Raw genomic sequence first — 16,072 nt, forward strand, 5'->3', positions numbered from 1 at the left:
AGGGAAGTTGGGTCATCAGCAGTTTAGTAGGAATAGAGTTGAAAGTGAAGGGAGATGCATCTCATGGACAAGACGAGCTCGGAGAGAGAATGAGCAGAAGTAAGAGAGAAACTTGAGAAACATACTTTCAGGGCCAGGGCAGCGGGAGACATTTAGGAAGTTTGGCCCGATGGACTAGGGAAGGGAGGGAACTTTTCCTCCCATGATCAGATGGTCTTAGTCTTGGTGACAAGAAAATCATGAGCTCCGTGCATTGTTGTTGGAGGTGAGGTTGGTGGAGACAGGAGAGGGGGATTTAAAACAACTGTTTACTGTAGAGAAAAACACTGCAGGTACCTTTGTGTTCCAGGATGATCCTGGAATAATAAGCAGTTTTCAAAGATGAGCAGGACCACTAGGGCTTTGTGTGGTCCAGCAGTGAATGACGAGACCAATTATTCGCCACATGTATTGGACTTAAGAGAGGGGAAATGTGAGCCATACTGCGGAACAACCAGAGAGAGAATAATGGTTTTAATGGGAATTAGGGCAATGAGGGTGAAGGTGAGGGTGTGGTTGAGCAGGTTGGTAGCTGCAGAAATGCTGTGGTGAACAGGGGACCAAAGGTCAGATAATCGGGATTTGAGAATGCAGTTGCAAGTGAACTGGGGGCATGTTTTTCATAGGAGTATACTGAAGGAAGTGAGGTTTGGAGGGGAAGGTAGTATGTCGGTAGAGAGCAATACAAGGAAGTGATCAGAAATGGCCTTATCTGGGAATAGTGACATCACATGTGATTGCAAGGTCAATGGGGTGGCTATGAACACAAGTTGGGGAGGTTACATGGAGGAAGAGATTAAGGGATAATAGGAATATACAAGCATATGAATTAGGAGCAGGAGTCGACATTCAGCCCCTCTTGCTTGCTCCACCATTTGATAAGATCATGGCTGATCTGATTGTGGCCTCAAATCCAATTTCCTGTCAATCAAAAATTTAGCTAACTCAGCCTTAAAAATATTCAATGACTCTGACTCCACTGCTCTCTGGGGAAGAGAATTCCACACACTAACGACCCACAGAGAAAAAAAAACTCATCTCCATCTTAAATGGGAGACCCCTTATTTTTAACTGTGTCCCCTAGTTCTAGTCTCCCCCATAAGCGTGGGGGGAACATCCTCTTAGCATCTACACTGTCAAGTCCCCTCAGGATCTTATATGTTTCAATAAGGAGGCGGTGAACTCAAAGGAGAGAGAACATGATGAATTGAAATGGTGAGTGAAATCACCTTGGATGAAAAGTCACTAACTGTAGAGGCTGAACGAGGAAAGTTCATTGAGAAAACTGGTTGATGATAGTGAATGAGGCTCTTAAATGAGAGGCAAGAGGGGTGGAACAAGATGATTTGCCCAAAGGAGGAGGATGACAAACCAAGGTGGGGTCTGATTATAAGTGTCATACCAGCACTATGATGGTCTGGACAAGGGAAGCAGTAAAAGATATAGCCAGGCAGGGCGACTTCAGTTAGGGGGAAGATCACTAGACAGTATTCTAACTGAAGGGTATTGTATAGCCACCTGAATCCAGTGAAGAGGTTATAGCCTTAAAATGCCCCGTATTGGTTTACTTTTAAGTAGCTTTTAAGTGTCTGGAAAATCTAAGATTCAGATTCACCAAGGTAAATAACATACAGGGGAAACAATGCATCATATCAGTCTCTTTAAAAAGTCTCCTGGTGTAAAGCAATGTGGGAAATACTCATTTCCATTGGCACCAGACTATACGACTCAGAGCTTAACTTACCGAGAAAGAAGAAGCATCTATGCTGTCAACTAGATGTTTGACACTGCCTAAGTTCTCATCTTCCTTCCCTATGCGGTCATAGAAGTAGTGCACCAAGTCTTCATCACACTCAAATGTCCAAGTTGGAGGAACATACCTATATCCAGTAATATAATTAAAATTTCATGATAACTAGTTATCATGCTAGAAGACCTTTCTATACAAACAAAGCATCACAGAATGAGCTTCCAATCTCATCTGTGCAGTTGTAGGTATACAGCCACTTACAGGAAAAGGAATAATAATGTCAAAAAGATGCAAAACCCTTAGCTGCTCTCATGAGCCTTCGAGTAAAAATGGCAAAGACACGGAAGCTAACCCATCCTTTTGCTCTGAGATGGGGTATGTGACATTAGCAGAGGTATGAGAAAAAGGGAAAAACAAAAAGATAACTTTAAAAAATTGAATATTTTATTCGATGGATTCTAAACAAAGGACCAAACCCTCTTTTTTTAACAGCCAGAAGCCATTTGGCCTCCTATGCAAGATGCAACATGTAGAGCCTTTTTGGGCTACTACCTCATTTTGAGAGAGGTGTGAGTTGTCTGGCAGAGGTAAATAATGGCCATCACATGAGTTCTGTTGCAGTGACGTTTGGTTAGGTTACAAGCAATCCATGTGCAGCGAAAATAATGAATGTTCAACTGAACTGGAGAAGGGTTAATTTTCACAGTGTAAATCTGCATTATTTTTGAAAGCGAGGCTCTTTTTTCCTAAAGTGGCATTTTGTCATCTTTTTCATAGGTCACCACAGCTATCCACAGGTGTACCCAAGTGGTCAGGATATTGAGGTCCTTCCTTCCCTATGGTTGGAATCATGGTTCAAATCTTCATTCTACCACACCACACCAAAATAACAATTAAAAAAAAAGTTACTCAGCAGGACACAAACACAAAAACTATACTCTTACCTTAGCTTTTGCATTGCAGCATCATCCCTATCAGCCACCTTGGGTTTTGCACCCAGATATAATGAATATTGTGCATCAACCACCTGCTCCCATCTAAAGCAGAAAACAAAAATCTCTTTTCAGAATAGTTGTCTTAAAACCTTTAATGGCAGTGATAATGAAAAAGAAATCATTGCACCGCAGGTTACGGGGGAGGCAGATTTAAAACTATTAGTAATTACTTTAGCAATCGTTTTAGGTTGAACTTTGTTAAAAAAATGAAAACCTCCACATCAATTGTTCCTATTAAATTCAATTTGTTGTTAAATTGGTTAAAAACAATTACTTTTGCAAATTGAATGAGTCCTGAACTTCCTTCATGGACATTACTAAACCCTGGACATCAGTTCCTTTAGCACATCAGCAATTAAATACAGCAGCACAAGACAACATGACTGGAGATTACAGTAAACAACAGTGAAGTACACTGAATGTAGGGGAGCGTTGACGAGAAGAGAAACAGATTACAACACCACATCTGCCAATTTCAACAGCATACATTCAAACAATAATTTGTATTTATTTAGCACCTATAATGTACTAAAAGGTCCTAAAAGTGCTTATTCATCTTCTAATTCTCCACTAATTTTGCATTAGTATTGATGACAATTGCTTTTTCATTGAATTTCATCATATTGTATTCATAAAAGGAATATCCTAATAACTGCCTTGAACATGTCCTCAATATGGAATCAGTTGTCAGACTGGGAAAAGAAAGGGCTAATGTTAATTAAATCACTATGCCCTAAACAAAACATTTCTTACTAGGGATAGCAGATACGCCATCAAGACTACAGGCCTCGCAATAATTGTTTAGGGAACATCTAAAGATGCCCTACCTTACTGGGACTTGTGTGTGAAATGCTTTTAAAGCAAAGGCCTGAGAAGCTAGGGAGTAAAGAGCAACCTTCTATGATCAGGTGCCAGGTTTTTTAATAATGTAGGATCATTACGTGTATCAACATGTTCTGCAAGCGACTGACACTAAAAGGGTTGAACTCTTATAATGTGTCACTCAGATCAATTATTAGATTCCGAGGAGGTTACTTTGAAAATGTATATTAAGCATTCTTGAGATTGAAGTCTTCATTCCTTAGTTTAGTAATAGCTTTGCAGTATATTTGTCTTGTAGAAGGGTGTTTCTAAACCCCCAAGTGCAATTTGTAAGAATTGTGGGCTTCATAGGAAATACGAACAGGAGTAGGCTATTCAGCCCTCGAGCCTGCTCCGCCATTCAATTAGATTATGGCTGATCTTCTACCTCAACACCATTCATTGCACTATCCCCACATCCCTTTGTCTTTACTATCTAGAAATATATCGATCTGTCTTGAACATACTCAATGACTGAGCCTCCACAGCCCTCTGGGGTAGAGAATTCTAAAGATTCACCACCCTCTTAGTGAAGAAATTCCTCCTCATCTCAGTCCTAAATGGCCTATCTCTTATTCTGAGACTGTGTCCCAAATATATAAATAGATGCCAAAGAATCTTTAATCTCTTCAACTTAATTCCTCACTAGGGCACCTTTGGGGTTTACCGCCAGTCTACATATAGGAGTGAATGATGCCCAAGATTGGTTCCCCAAACTGACTTACATCACCACAATTGGATTGAATGCAAGTTTAGCATACCAATTTACAGATAGGATACCTAAAAGCTGACTGAATTAAGTAACCCTTCTTGTCAATTTATCAAAGAAGAAATGTAATTCATGCACTAATAACTGTTTATGAACACAAAATTGATTATGTAAACTGCCCCCTCTATCCTGTGCAAGGAGCTTGTTAAACTTTTTTGTGACTAAGTTTAAGACCAACTGTTCAACTGCCTCTGGTGCATTCCTTCCTTCCCTTAGTCCACTGAACCAAACCTCCCCCAAGGATCTCCCTCCCCCACCCTATGAGTAAACTAGTTTCTCTCCTATCTCTTCCACTCATGTCCTCCCAAAGCTTATCTTGTCCATGCAACCCATCTCCAGTGCTCTCGCTCCTATTCCAAGTAAACTACTGCCTGTCTAACTTCACTTCTTGATCTCCATGCTAGATATCATAAACGGTTCCCTCTTCTCTGGTACTCTCCCCACCCCTTTCAAATCTGCAGTCATTCACCCCTCCCCTCAACATAAACATCCTTGACCCAATCCGTCCTTGCAAACTTGTACTTTTCAAAGTAGAGGGTTTGAGGACTTGCTTAGGAAGAGGCGTTGATGGTGCTTTTGAAAGGGAGAGGGTCAGTACCTTTAGAGATTTTGAGCACTAATATAATTGGTAGCCAACTATCATTGTCACCTTTTGCAAGGTGAGAATGGCCTTCTGCAGATTTCCCATCCTTAAATGCACATTGAAAACATTTCACACATTAACAGAGGGGGTGTAGTAGAATTAAGTGATTTAGTATTCATTCTTGATGTACAGGTTATCTCTGAGTCACACTGATCAGGAAGGTCATCGATCCAATCCCAGTCTACATTCATAGAAACATAGAAAATAGGAGCAGGAGTAGGCCATTCGGCCCTTCGAGCCTGCATCACCATTCATTATGATCATGGCTGATCATCCAACTCAACAGCCTGCTCCTGCTTTCTCCCCATATCCCTTGATACCTTTCGCCCCAAGAGCTATAGCTAACTCCTTCTTGAAAACATACAATGTTTTGGCCTCAACTACTTTCTGCGGTAGCAAATTCCACAGGCTCACCACTCTCTGGGTGAAGAAATTTCTCCTCATCTCAGTCCTAAATGGTCTACCCCATATCCTCAGACTGTGGCCCCGGTTCTGGATTCCCCCACCATCGGGAACATCCTTCCTGCATCAACCCTGTATAGTCCTGTTAGAATTTTATAGGTTTCTATGAGACCCCCCCATCATTCTTCTGAACTCCAGCTAATATAATCCTAACCGACTCAATCTCCTCATATGTCAGTCCCACCATCCCAGGAATCAGTTTGGTAAACCGTCGCTGCACTCTCTCTATAGCAAGAACATCCTTCCTCAGATAAGGAGACCAAAACTGCACACAATATTCCAGGCGTGGTCTCACCAAGGCCCTATATAAGTGCAGCAAGGCATCTGTGTTCCTGTACTTGAATCCTATTGCTATGAAGGCCAACATACCATTTGCCTCCTTTACCGCCTGCTGTACCTGCATGCTTACCTTCAGCGACTGGTGTACAAGGACACCCAGGTCTTGTTGTACATTCCCTTCTCTCAATTCATAGAATTATATAATGGTACAGCACAGAAGTAGGCCAAACAACTCACTATGTCTATACCAGCCCTTGATCCATCCAGTTAGTTCCACTCCCCTGCTTTTTCCCTATATTCCAGTAACTTTTCTTCAAGTAATTCCCTTTTGAAGGTTACTACTGAAACTGTTCCGCCACCCTATCAGACAATGCATTCCAAATCCTGAGCATTTATTGTGTAACAAAGCTTTCCCTCATGCCGCCTCTGGGTCTTTTGCCAATCACCTTAAATTTGTGCCCTCTAGTTATCAACCCTTTAGTCAATGGAAACAATTCCTCTTTATTTGCTCTTCCTAAACCCTTCATCATTTTAAGCATCTCTATCAGATATCACCTTAATCTTCTCTGCTCTAAGAACAACCCCAGTTTCTCCTGTCTATTCAGATAACTGCAATCCCTGGAACCATTCTAGCAAATCTCTACTGTACCCTCTCCAAATCCTGCATGTTGTTCCTAAGTGTGGTGCCCAGAATTGGACAGAATTAGCTAAGGCTGAACTAGTGAGTGTTCTATATGGTTTAATATAACCACCTGGCTTTGGAACACCATGCCTCTACTTAGACCAGGATCACTATGCTTTATTAAATGCTTTGTTAACCTTTCCTGCCACCTTCAAAAATTTGTGTACAAGCATCCACAAGTCTCTCTGTTCTTGCATCCTGTTTAAAATTGTACCTTTTAGCATGGATTGTCTCTCTTAGCTGGTGGAAGGAGTAAGGGTGTTATTATTGGCAATACCATTACTGGCTTAGGTAGGCCAGAAATTGGCCAACATTCTTGTTTCAAGGGACAATTCAGAGAACTGTGACATATGAGTCAAGGAGAGGATCAAGTTCGGCTGTCATGGCTGCCCCTGGTGCTTGAACAGTCTTACTCAATAACCAGGCTCAAACATAAATTTAGATGTTGGATGCCTTTTACTCATGGAGCCATACTCCAAAGAAAAAGATAATTAGGGCAAAAGATACTAGTGTGAAAAACACAGGAGAATTTTTTAAGTGTTTTTTTAAAAATTCATTCACAGGATGTGGGCTTCGCTGGCTGGACCAGCATTTATTGCCCATCCCTAGTTGCCCTTGAGAAAGTGGTGGCCTTCTTGAACCACTGCAGTCCATGTGGTGTAGGTACACCCATAGTGCTGTGAGGGAGGGAGTTCCAGGATTTTGACCCAGCAACAGTGAAGGAATGGCGATACATTTCCATGTCAGGGTGGTGAGTGACTTGGAGGGGAACTTCCACGTGGTGGTGTTCCCATCTATTTTCTGCCCTTGTCCTTATAGGTGTTGTGGTCGTGGGTTTGGAAGGTGCTGTCCAAGGAGCCTTGGTGAATTCCTGCAGTGCATCTTGATGGTACACACTGCTGCTACTGTGCATTAGTGGTGGAGGGAGTGAATGTTTGTGGATGTGGTGCCAATCAAGCGGACTGCTTCGTCCTGGATGGTGTCCAGCTTCTTCAGCGTTGTAGGAGCTGCACTCACCCAGGCAAGTGGGGAGTATTCCATCACATTCCTGACTTGTGCCTTGTAGACGGTGGACAGGCTCTGGGAAGTCAGGTGAGTTACTCATCGCACGAATCCTAGCCTTTGACTGCTCTTGTAGCCACAGTATTTATATGGCTGGTCCTGTTCAGTTTCTGGTCAATGGTAACTCCCAGGATGTTGATAGTGGGGGTTTTAGTGATGGTAATGCCATTGGACATCAAGGGGCGATGGTTGGATTCTCTCTTGTTGGAGATGGTCATTGCCTGACATTTGTGTGATGCAAATGTTACTTGTCACTTGTCAGTCCAAGCCTGGATATTGTCCAGGTCTTGCTCTATTTGGACATGGACTGCTTCAGTATCTGAGAAATTGCGAATAGTGCTGAACGTTGTGCAATCATCAGTGAACATCCCCACTTCTGACCTTATGATGGAAGGAAGGTCATTGATGAAGCAGCTGAAGGTGGTTGCGCCTAGGACACTACCCTGAGGAATTCCTGCAATGATGTCCTGGAGCTGAGATGACTGACCTCCAACAATCACAACCATCTTCCTTTGTGATAGGTATGACTCCAACCAGCAGAGAGCTTTCCCCCTGATTCTCATTGACTCCAGTTTTGCTAGGGCTCCTTGATGCCACACTTGGTCAAATGCGTCCTTGATGTTAAGGGCAGTCGCTCTCACCTCACCTCGAGAGTTCAGCTCTTTTGTCCATGTTTGAACCAAGGCTGTAATGAGGTCAGGAGCTGAGTGGCCCTGGTGGAACCCAAACTGGGCATGAGTGAGCAGGTTATTGCTAAGCAAGTGCCGCTTGATAGCATTGTTGATGACCCCTTGCACTACTTTACTGATGATCAAGAGTAGACTGATGGGGCGGTAATTGGCCATGTTAGATTTGTCCTGATTTTTGTGGACAGGGCATACATGGGCAATTCTCCACATAGCCGGGTAGATGCCAGTGTTATAGCTGTACTGGAACAGCTTGGCTAGGGGCACGGCAAGTTCTGGAGCACAAGTCTTCAGTACTGCTGCCAGAATATTGTCAGGGCCCATAGCCTTTGCAGTATCCAGTGCCTTCAGCCGTTTCTTGATACCACGTGGAGTGATTCGAATTGGTTGAAGACTGGCATTTGTGTTGCTGGGGACCTCCGAAGGAGGTCGAGATGGATCATCCACTCGGCACTTCTGGCTGAAGATTGTTGCGAATGCTTCAGCCTTATCTTTTGCACTGCTGTGCTGGGCTCCTCCATCATTGAGGATGGGGATATTTGTGGAGCAACCTCCTCCAGTGAGTTGTTTAATTGTACACCACCAGGATTTTATCTAACAACAATCAAAGTGTCAGCTTGGCTCAGTTGGTAGCGCACAAAGTTCTCAGTCATAAGGTTGTGGGTTCAAGACCTCATGATCTTGGCATTCTATTCATTCCAGAGTTTAAATTCCAATCCCTCATTCCTCCAGCACAAAGATCAGCTACTTCCATCTCTATATCATCAGCTGCCTCTGCTCCTGCCTCAGCCGCTCTGTTGTTGAAACCCTTATTCATGTCCTTGTTATCTCCGGATTTGTATATTTCAATGCTCTCTAGGCCAGTCCGGTATTCTCTGTAACCTTCAGTTGTACATATCTGGCTTACTTACAGCCCCCGTGCTCATTGACCTACATTGCCTCCAAGCAATACCATCACCACCCCCCTGCCCCCCAACCATGCTGCCTCAAATTTAAAAATCAAATTAATTCGTGGCCTTTCCCCTCTAGGCCTACAACATAAACACTCCCTCCAAAAAAATCTCCATTCCTCTTGTATACTCCCTTTCTGCACATCCACCACTGGCAGATATGCCTTTAACCATAGAGGTTCATGATCTGCAATTTCCCCCCTAAATTCAGCTTCTCTGCAACTACCTGTCGTTTTATAAGAACTGCTTTAAAACTCACCCTTTGACGTAGCTTAGGGGTACCTCTCCTAATATCTCCTGCTTTGTCCCAGCATCCACTTTTGTCATGATTGTACCTCTGTGCAGCAGCTTGGGATGGTTATCACTGTTAAAGGTGCTTCATGAATGCAAGTTCTTGAAGCTACATATCCAGGCAAATAAGCACACAGACACTATACTTGTTACTGTTATTTTAAGCTAATATTGCACCATAGCATTTCAATTTACCGGGTACATGGTCTGTAGTCATAGCCAAAAAGCTGTTGTTGTTTTTGAAGCCTTTCGGGTGTTTCCACAGGCACAAGTCGTTCACCACCTTCAGGCTGCTTACATAGAAGAATCCAGCCTTCTGTGTCCTGACAGCTGCTGTTGTACTCCTGTATTTGCTCCTAAAGCATCATTGAGACAGTCAGATATCATTCAAATAGATAAATGATCCATAATCTCAAAGCAAAACATTACAATTCTACTGAGTGCCACTTTCACTTGTTAGAGTGCATATATACCCTCTGCCATGCTGCCTTAAATCAACCTTACTACAATTACACAACTTCTCCTTGAGACTCCTGCCTACCTACAAAGCTGAAAAGATAAATCTTTTTATTAAGAACTTCCATCTCACCAAGAAGGCTTCAGGCTAATCCACATCCAACAACCTGTTCTGAAAACTCTGCTCACATTTTGACAGCTGTGACAAATCCCACCACAGCAGTTGAGACAATCCACAACATTCTAAATAAAACAACCCATAACATTCAAAACAAAAAGTCAATCCACCCCATCTCCCAATGTCAATGGATCCTTTAAAAAAAATTCCAGGATCCAGATCCTTGCCAAAAACTAACCAGATCTTCCTTAGACCACACCCTATCTGTGTATCACATTCTGATGAAATCTGTCCATTAGTTTTTGAGATATATTGTTTACAGACAAACAGACTAACAAACAGGAGGGAAAACATTACCCCCACCCACCTTCAGTGGTTGGAGGTAATTATAAGAGATTTATTGGTGTTAAGTAGTTACAGCGCTAACTCTATTTTTGACATCTGTGTTCAAATTCAGCGCAATAATTGGTATAAAAAAATTTGCTAGCTGCAATGGTTTCATTGCACAAAACTGAACATCATCCATAATTGCCAATCTGTAGGAGACTACAAGGGTAGTTGGCATAAGCCAATTTGGTCCAGCAAGGATAGAAAATGAGTACATTTTTAACATGCCCTTAAAATGTATTATACCTGCAGTTCTATATCCTTGGTAGTTAACTGTATAACATCTTGCTCCATTCCACAAATACACTGATTAAAAGATATGTTACATCATGTGCTTCATTACAATAGTACATTGCTGTGCTGTCACTTTAATACTATTCTAGAACCATTCTAGCAAATATTTATTGTACCCTCTCCAAATCCTTCATCCCGTTCCTAAGTATGGTGCCCAGAATTGGACAAAACAATTCTTCAGCTGGGGCTGACCTAGTGTTTTATATAGGTTTAAAGTAACCATTTAGCTTTTGTGATTACACTAACCATTGTTTATTTTGTATATAATTCATCTTTGAAATGACTCAGAGCTAAGGAAAAAGTTCTCTGAGAGGTGGTGACATCATTATTATGCTTCATCAAATTCTGTGGTATCGGAGTCAGCTCAGTGAGCCAAGAGTCAACTGAACCATATATTCCTCACTCACCGGTTTATTGTTCAACACAACAAATGAAGTCCAGCACACTTATTAACCTGAAGCCCTTTGAAAATGAAAATCTCAAAACTGAACAAAACTACACCATGAAATGCACAGTAATAGAAAAAGTTTGTAACATGACCTCAGTATTATTCTATTAAAATTAGTAGTTAAAAATAAAACTCAGCCAATGGTTGTTAGGAAAGTCACCTGATTCAGCTTCACCCAGAGACCATGGTTGTTGCAGTATTCTTCTCCGGTTGCTTTGATGCAGGTCCCTCTCTTTAACTCAATATCAAAGAGCTTCTTGCGTTGAGGCTGGGAGGCTAACTGCCAGACTGAAACAATATACTGAGACCGCCCCAATGTTGCACTGGACAAGGTGGAATCTTTCCAAAACTTGTACAAGACCTCTTTGGGGACATAACACAGGGGTTCTGGCAAAAGTTTGCTATTCCTGAAGCAATCAATGCACTCAATCAGAAACCTGATCCTTCCTGGAATCTGGTGTGGATTTTCAGGATACATTGCAGTCTAAAATTAACAGAACACTTTGAATGTTGACTTGTCATTGTTAATGTGAACTACAAATTCACAAATTTCTTACCACAAATTCAGTTTCAGTTGCATTAAGGATGGTAAAAGTAATTTTGCAGGGAGGTTCTATCACAGACCAGCTCCCTAGATTAATTACCCAATCTCTTTCCTGTCTTACAGAGCTCCACTATGACACCTCATAGATCTTCAACATTAACTCTATTTAAAACAAACATAGGAAAGCGTGAAAAGTTATAGAAGAAATCAGATGAGGAACCCACACTTGATTCATAGATCGTACTGGTAATGGCCAACTGCAGGAATGGATGGTAGAAAATGGTGCAGTTAAAGAGTACGTACCCACACAGATGGTTACATGTCCACACAAATAGCTTTAAAGGTCTGCTCAAGAGAGAAGATATACTCAAATGTAACAGTACAAACAAATCAAATTGCATGCATTATACAAACTCCCAGAACTACAATCCATATGAAATATAACATGGGCTGGAGAATGTTTTAGGAACAGCACACATCTTAAAAGGTGGGAGAAGGAGGGGGATTCAGATAATGTGGAAAAGTCTCGAGTTTCACACTTAGCAGTTAATGTCATCAAATCCCTCACTATACTGTTGTCTTGTAACACACACCTGACCATGGATAATAAGCAAACTAGGCAGGCAAACAATAACAACTCAACATTGGGCTGTTGTACATGGATTAATCTCCTAGGCACTCCTGTGAGCAAAACAGGGGGGAAAAAAATCATAACAGGACATTAAAAAAAAGTGCTAAATTAAACCAATTTTCTTTGAAAACTTTAATTGATGACAGAATACTGGAGATGGGATTTAAAAAAAAAGCTGACTGTGTGGACCAGTTGGAGGGAAGAGGTTACGCAATAAAACCCTCAGGAATACGCCCAACCAGATTTGAGAAACCTAACTCAATACACAATGAGTCAAGAGAGGTCAAGGCTCCAGAATAAACACTTCGGGCTGTAATGACATTTCAAATTTCAAGCTCATCTTGACAAGAGTGAGAATGATTTAAAACATGGGTTACACTGTAAAACGTTCATAGAAAGCCCCAAAAATAATGGATGTCCTCAGCTAGTTCCACACTTGCTCAGCATTTCTTCATTTTGTTTGAAAGCTCACTACCTAATTGCCTGTTTACAGTTCCCCGGCACTTCCCTCTCATCTAGACTGTCTGTGCCACCTCATGTAAATTACACTAACTCACTCTTCTTCACCATTACTTACTTTCTCTCTCACCTACCGTTTCCCGTTACAGGCGCACCACGGCCCGCCTCCCTCCTGAGAGAGAGGGGCCTTCGTGGAATCACGTGATCCATCCTCTCCTCCGCCTCCCCCCCCCCCCCCCAGGTCGGCGCTAATTGGCTGATTTGTACCACGTGACTGGAGGCCTGTCAAATGTTGGCACCCAGCGCCGAGAGAGGAGGAGTAGTGGCGGTAGCGGAATTGTAGAAGTCTGAGCGACATGGGGGACGGCGACTTCTCGGTGTAAGTATCCCGGGGAGGGGGTGAACAGCAGCGGGTGTATGGCAGGCGGAGCGGAGCAGGTTGTAAACTCAGGGTAGTAAAGTTTCAGTTCAAAACAGTAAAACTCGATGTAGATTCTCCATCAGAGAAATCCTGAGTTAGTGAACAAACTCCTTTTGACTTCGGTTACCAAAGGCTCAACTCCATATCACTGGCTGTAGCAGAACAACTCACCAACCAATGTGTTTAAAAACTTAAAATTCTCATCAGTTTGTTTAATAAAATAGCTCTGAAGGCAATGGTTACCACTCTGGAGAAATTATATAAGCAATATTTAGGCTGTATTTACATTCTTGCTGACAGCAGCTGTCAACCGTTTCCCTTCAATTGATGTTGTGTAACTGCAGAATTTATGGCTTCAAATTGAGGTAACGTGAAACACCATTCCTCCTGATAATACTGGCAGTAGTGTTATATAAATGTAACCTTAGCAAGATTTTCCAGTTAAGTTCCAGTTTATAGGGAACTGTTTATTAACTATAGGAAATGTCAGACGTTTTATGGCTATATTAATGGGCTCCACTTTAAGTACAGTGCTGAATAAGCCCTTCCTGTAGTGGCGAACTCCTGAAAGATTGTCTGGCAGCATCGGCGGAGAAGAAATCAGTTAACGTTTCGAGCCTTCATGGCCCTTCGGCAGAACTGAAGCATAGTTAGAAGAAGGGAGAAATATAATATTTATATTTCTCCCTTCTTCTAACTATGCTTCAGTTCTGCCGAAGGGCCATGAAGGCTCGAAACGTTAACTGATTTCTTCTCCGCCGATGCTGCCAGACCTGCTGAGTTTTTCCAGGTAATTCTGTTTTTGTTTTGGATTTCCAGCATCCACAGTAGCTTTTAGCTTTTTGTTTTTATCCTGAAAGATTGTATTGTGTAGTGTGGAATGTTGCTGTATTCAAAGACCATAACATTTGAATAACATTCGCACCACACAAGTGCCAGGCAATGACCATTTCCAACAAGAGAGAATCCAACCATCGCCCCTTGATGTCCAATGGCATTACCATCACTGAATCCCTCACTATCAACATCCTGGGGGTTACCATTGACCAGAAACTGAACTGGACTAGCCATATAAATACTGTGGCTACAAGAGAAGGTCAGAGGCTAGGAATCGTGCGCTGAGTAACTCCCCTCTTGACTCCCCAAAGCCTGTCCACCATCTACAAGGCACAAGTCAGGAGTGTGATGGAATACTCCCAACTTGCCTGGATGAGTGCAGCCCCCACAACACAGAAGAAGCTGGACACCGTCCAGACAATAGAGCCCGCTTGATTGGCACCACATCCACAAACATTCACTCCCTCCATGCACAGTAGCAGCAGTGTGTACCATTTACAAGATGCACTGCAGAAATTCGCCAATGCTCCTTAAACAGCACCTTCCAAATCCACGACCACTACCACCTAGAAGGACAAGGGCAGCACACACATGGGAACACTACCACCTGGAGGTTCCCCTCCAAGTTACTCACCATCCTGACTTGAAAATATATCACTGTTCCTTCACTGTCGCTTGGTCAAAATCCTGGAACTCCCTTCCTAACAGCACTGGGTGTATCTACACCACATGGACTGCAGCGGTTCAAGAAGGCAGCTTGCCACCACCTTCTCAATGGCATCTAGGGATGGGCAATAAATGCTGGGCCAGCCAGCGAAGCCCATATCCCGTGAATGAATAAAAATAAATAAATAAAGATGTAACTTGAATGACAGACTTTACTATATAGTAATCTTGACTATTAATATTCTGGTCTTTCAGAGACAATAAATGTGGCCTTCTAATTTGAAGGAACATTCCGTAAGCCTTTTTAACTAGTTTCCAGTTGTAAGGATAATGGATATCAAGGAGTAGTTGGAGAGTTGACCTAATAGAAATACAGACAATTTCACAGATTACATGAATAGAGTCAATTGCTTCCTAGTTTCCATCTGAACCCAGGGATAAGGTTATATTTTCAAAACCATTTCCAGCTGTTTTTATGTTAATTTTGTGTGTAGGTTTGATTCAGTTTTGTACTTTTTGTGCCGATTGGATGTGGCATTACTGATGACCAGCTGGCTAGATAGGAACATAGGACTTGGGAGCAGGAGTAAGAGAATTCCACAAACTAATGACCCTCTGAGAGAGAAAAAATTCACCTCATCTCAGTCTTAAAAGGGAGACATCTTATTTTTAAACTGTGTCCCCTAGTTCTAATCTTCCCCCACAAGTGGAAACATCCTCCTGGTATCTACCCTCTCAAGTCCCCCCAGGATCTTGTATGTTTCAATAAGATCACCTCTCACTCTTCTAAACTCCAATGGGCATCAGTCCAATCTGTTCAACCTTTCTTTATAGGATAAGCCCTTCATCCCAGGAATCGGTCCAGTGAACCTTCTCTGAACTGCTTCTAACACAGTTCTTTTTTTTCAAATCAGGAGACCAAAACTGTACACAATACTCCAGATATGGCCTCACCAATGCTCTGCACAGCTGCACTAAAACTTCCCTCTGTTTATATGCCATTCCCCTTGCAATTATTGATGGGTGGTATTTTCATGTGATGTCATTAATGGAAGTTTATTTCAAAATAGTTTGCCAGTGATTACTGGCGAGTTCCATATGTTTTAACTCTTAAATTAAGCCTTGGTTATGTCATTCCAATAACTGCCCACAACATTCTGCTTCCCAGGATGATGACTGTGCAGTTAACTGACTTGCAGCACCCCCTTATCTGAAACAAAAGGTGTCCTTTTTTTCTAACAGCAGTATACCAGTTAACTGTTTTGATAGATAAGATCAGTTTGCTGCAAGCTGGATGTTTCTTAGAAATATTCAGACACACTCTAAATGCATATGTTTAAAC

General features: G+C 42.1%; 2 protein-coding genes across 2 annotated transcripts in view; one reads left to right on the forward strand and one right to left on the reverse strand.

The window, feature by feature from the left end:
- hectd3 (HECT domain containing 3) overlaps positions 1-12,985 on the reverse strand; it is a 56,645-nt gene extending 43,660 nt beyond the window's left edge. The window contains exons 1-5 of the mRNA XM_078560952.1: positions 12,925-12,985; positions 11,333-11,656; positions 9,665-9,825; positions 2,734-2,826; positions 1,784-1,919 (exon numbers count right to left, since the gene is read on the reverse strand). Coding sequence (XP_078417078.1) covers positions 1,784-1,919; positions 2,734-2,826; positions 9,665-9,825; positions 11,333-11,650 — 708 coding nt within the window. The 5' untranslated portion in view covers positions 11,651-11,656; positions 12,925-12,985. The remainder of the gene's footprint in view (positions 1-1,783; positions 1,920-2,733; positions 2,827-9,664; positions 9,826-11,332; positions 11,657-12,924) is intronic.
- Positions 12,986-13,047: 62 nt separating this feature from the next.
- Positions 13,048-16,072, forward strand: part of urod (uroporphyrinogen decarboxylase) — a 58,677-nt gene continuing 55,652 nt past the window's right edge. The window contains exon 1 of the mRNA XM_078560961.1: positions 13,048-13,185. Within this exon, the coding sequence (XP_078417087.1) occupies positions 13,163-13,185 (23 nt within the window). The 5' untranslated portion in view covers positions 13,048-13,162. The remainder of the gene's footprint in view (positions 13,186-16,072) is intronic.

This window comes from Cetorhinus maximus, chromosome 17 (assembly GCF_964194155.1).
Source record: "Cetorhinus maximus chromosome 17, sCetMax3.hap1.1, whole genome shotgun sequence".
Classification (NCBI taxonomy): Eukaryota; Metazoa; Chordata; class Chondrichthyes; order Lamniformes; family Cetorhinidae; genus Cetorhinus; species Cetorhinus maximus.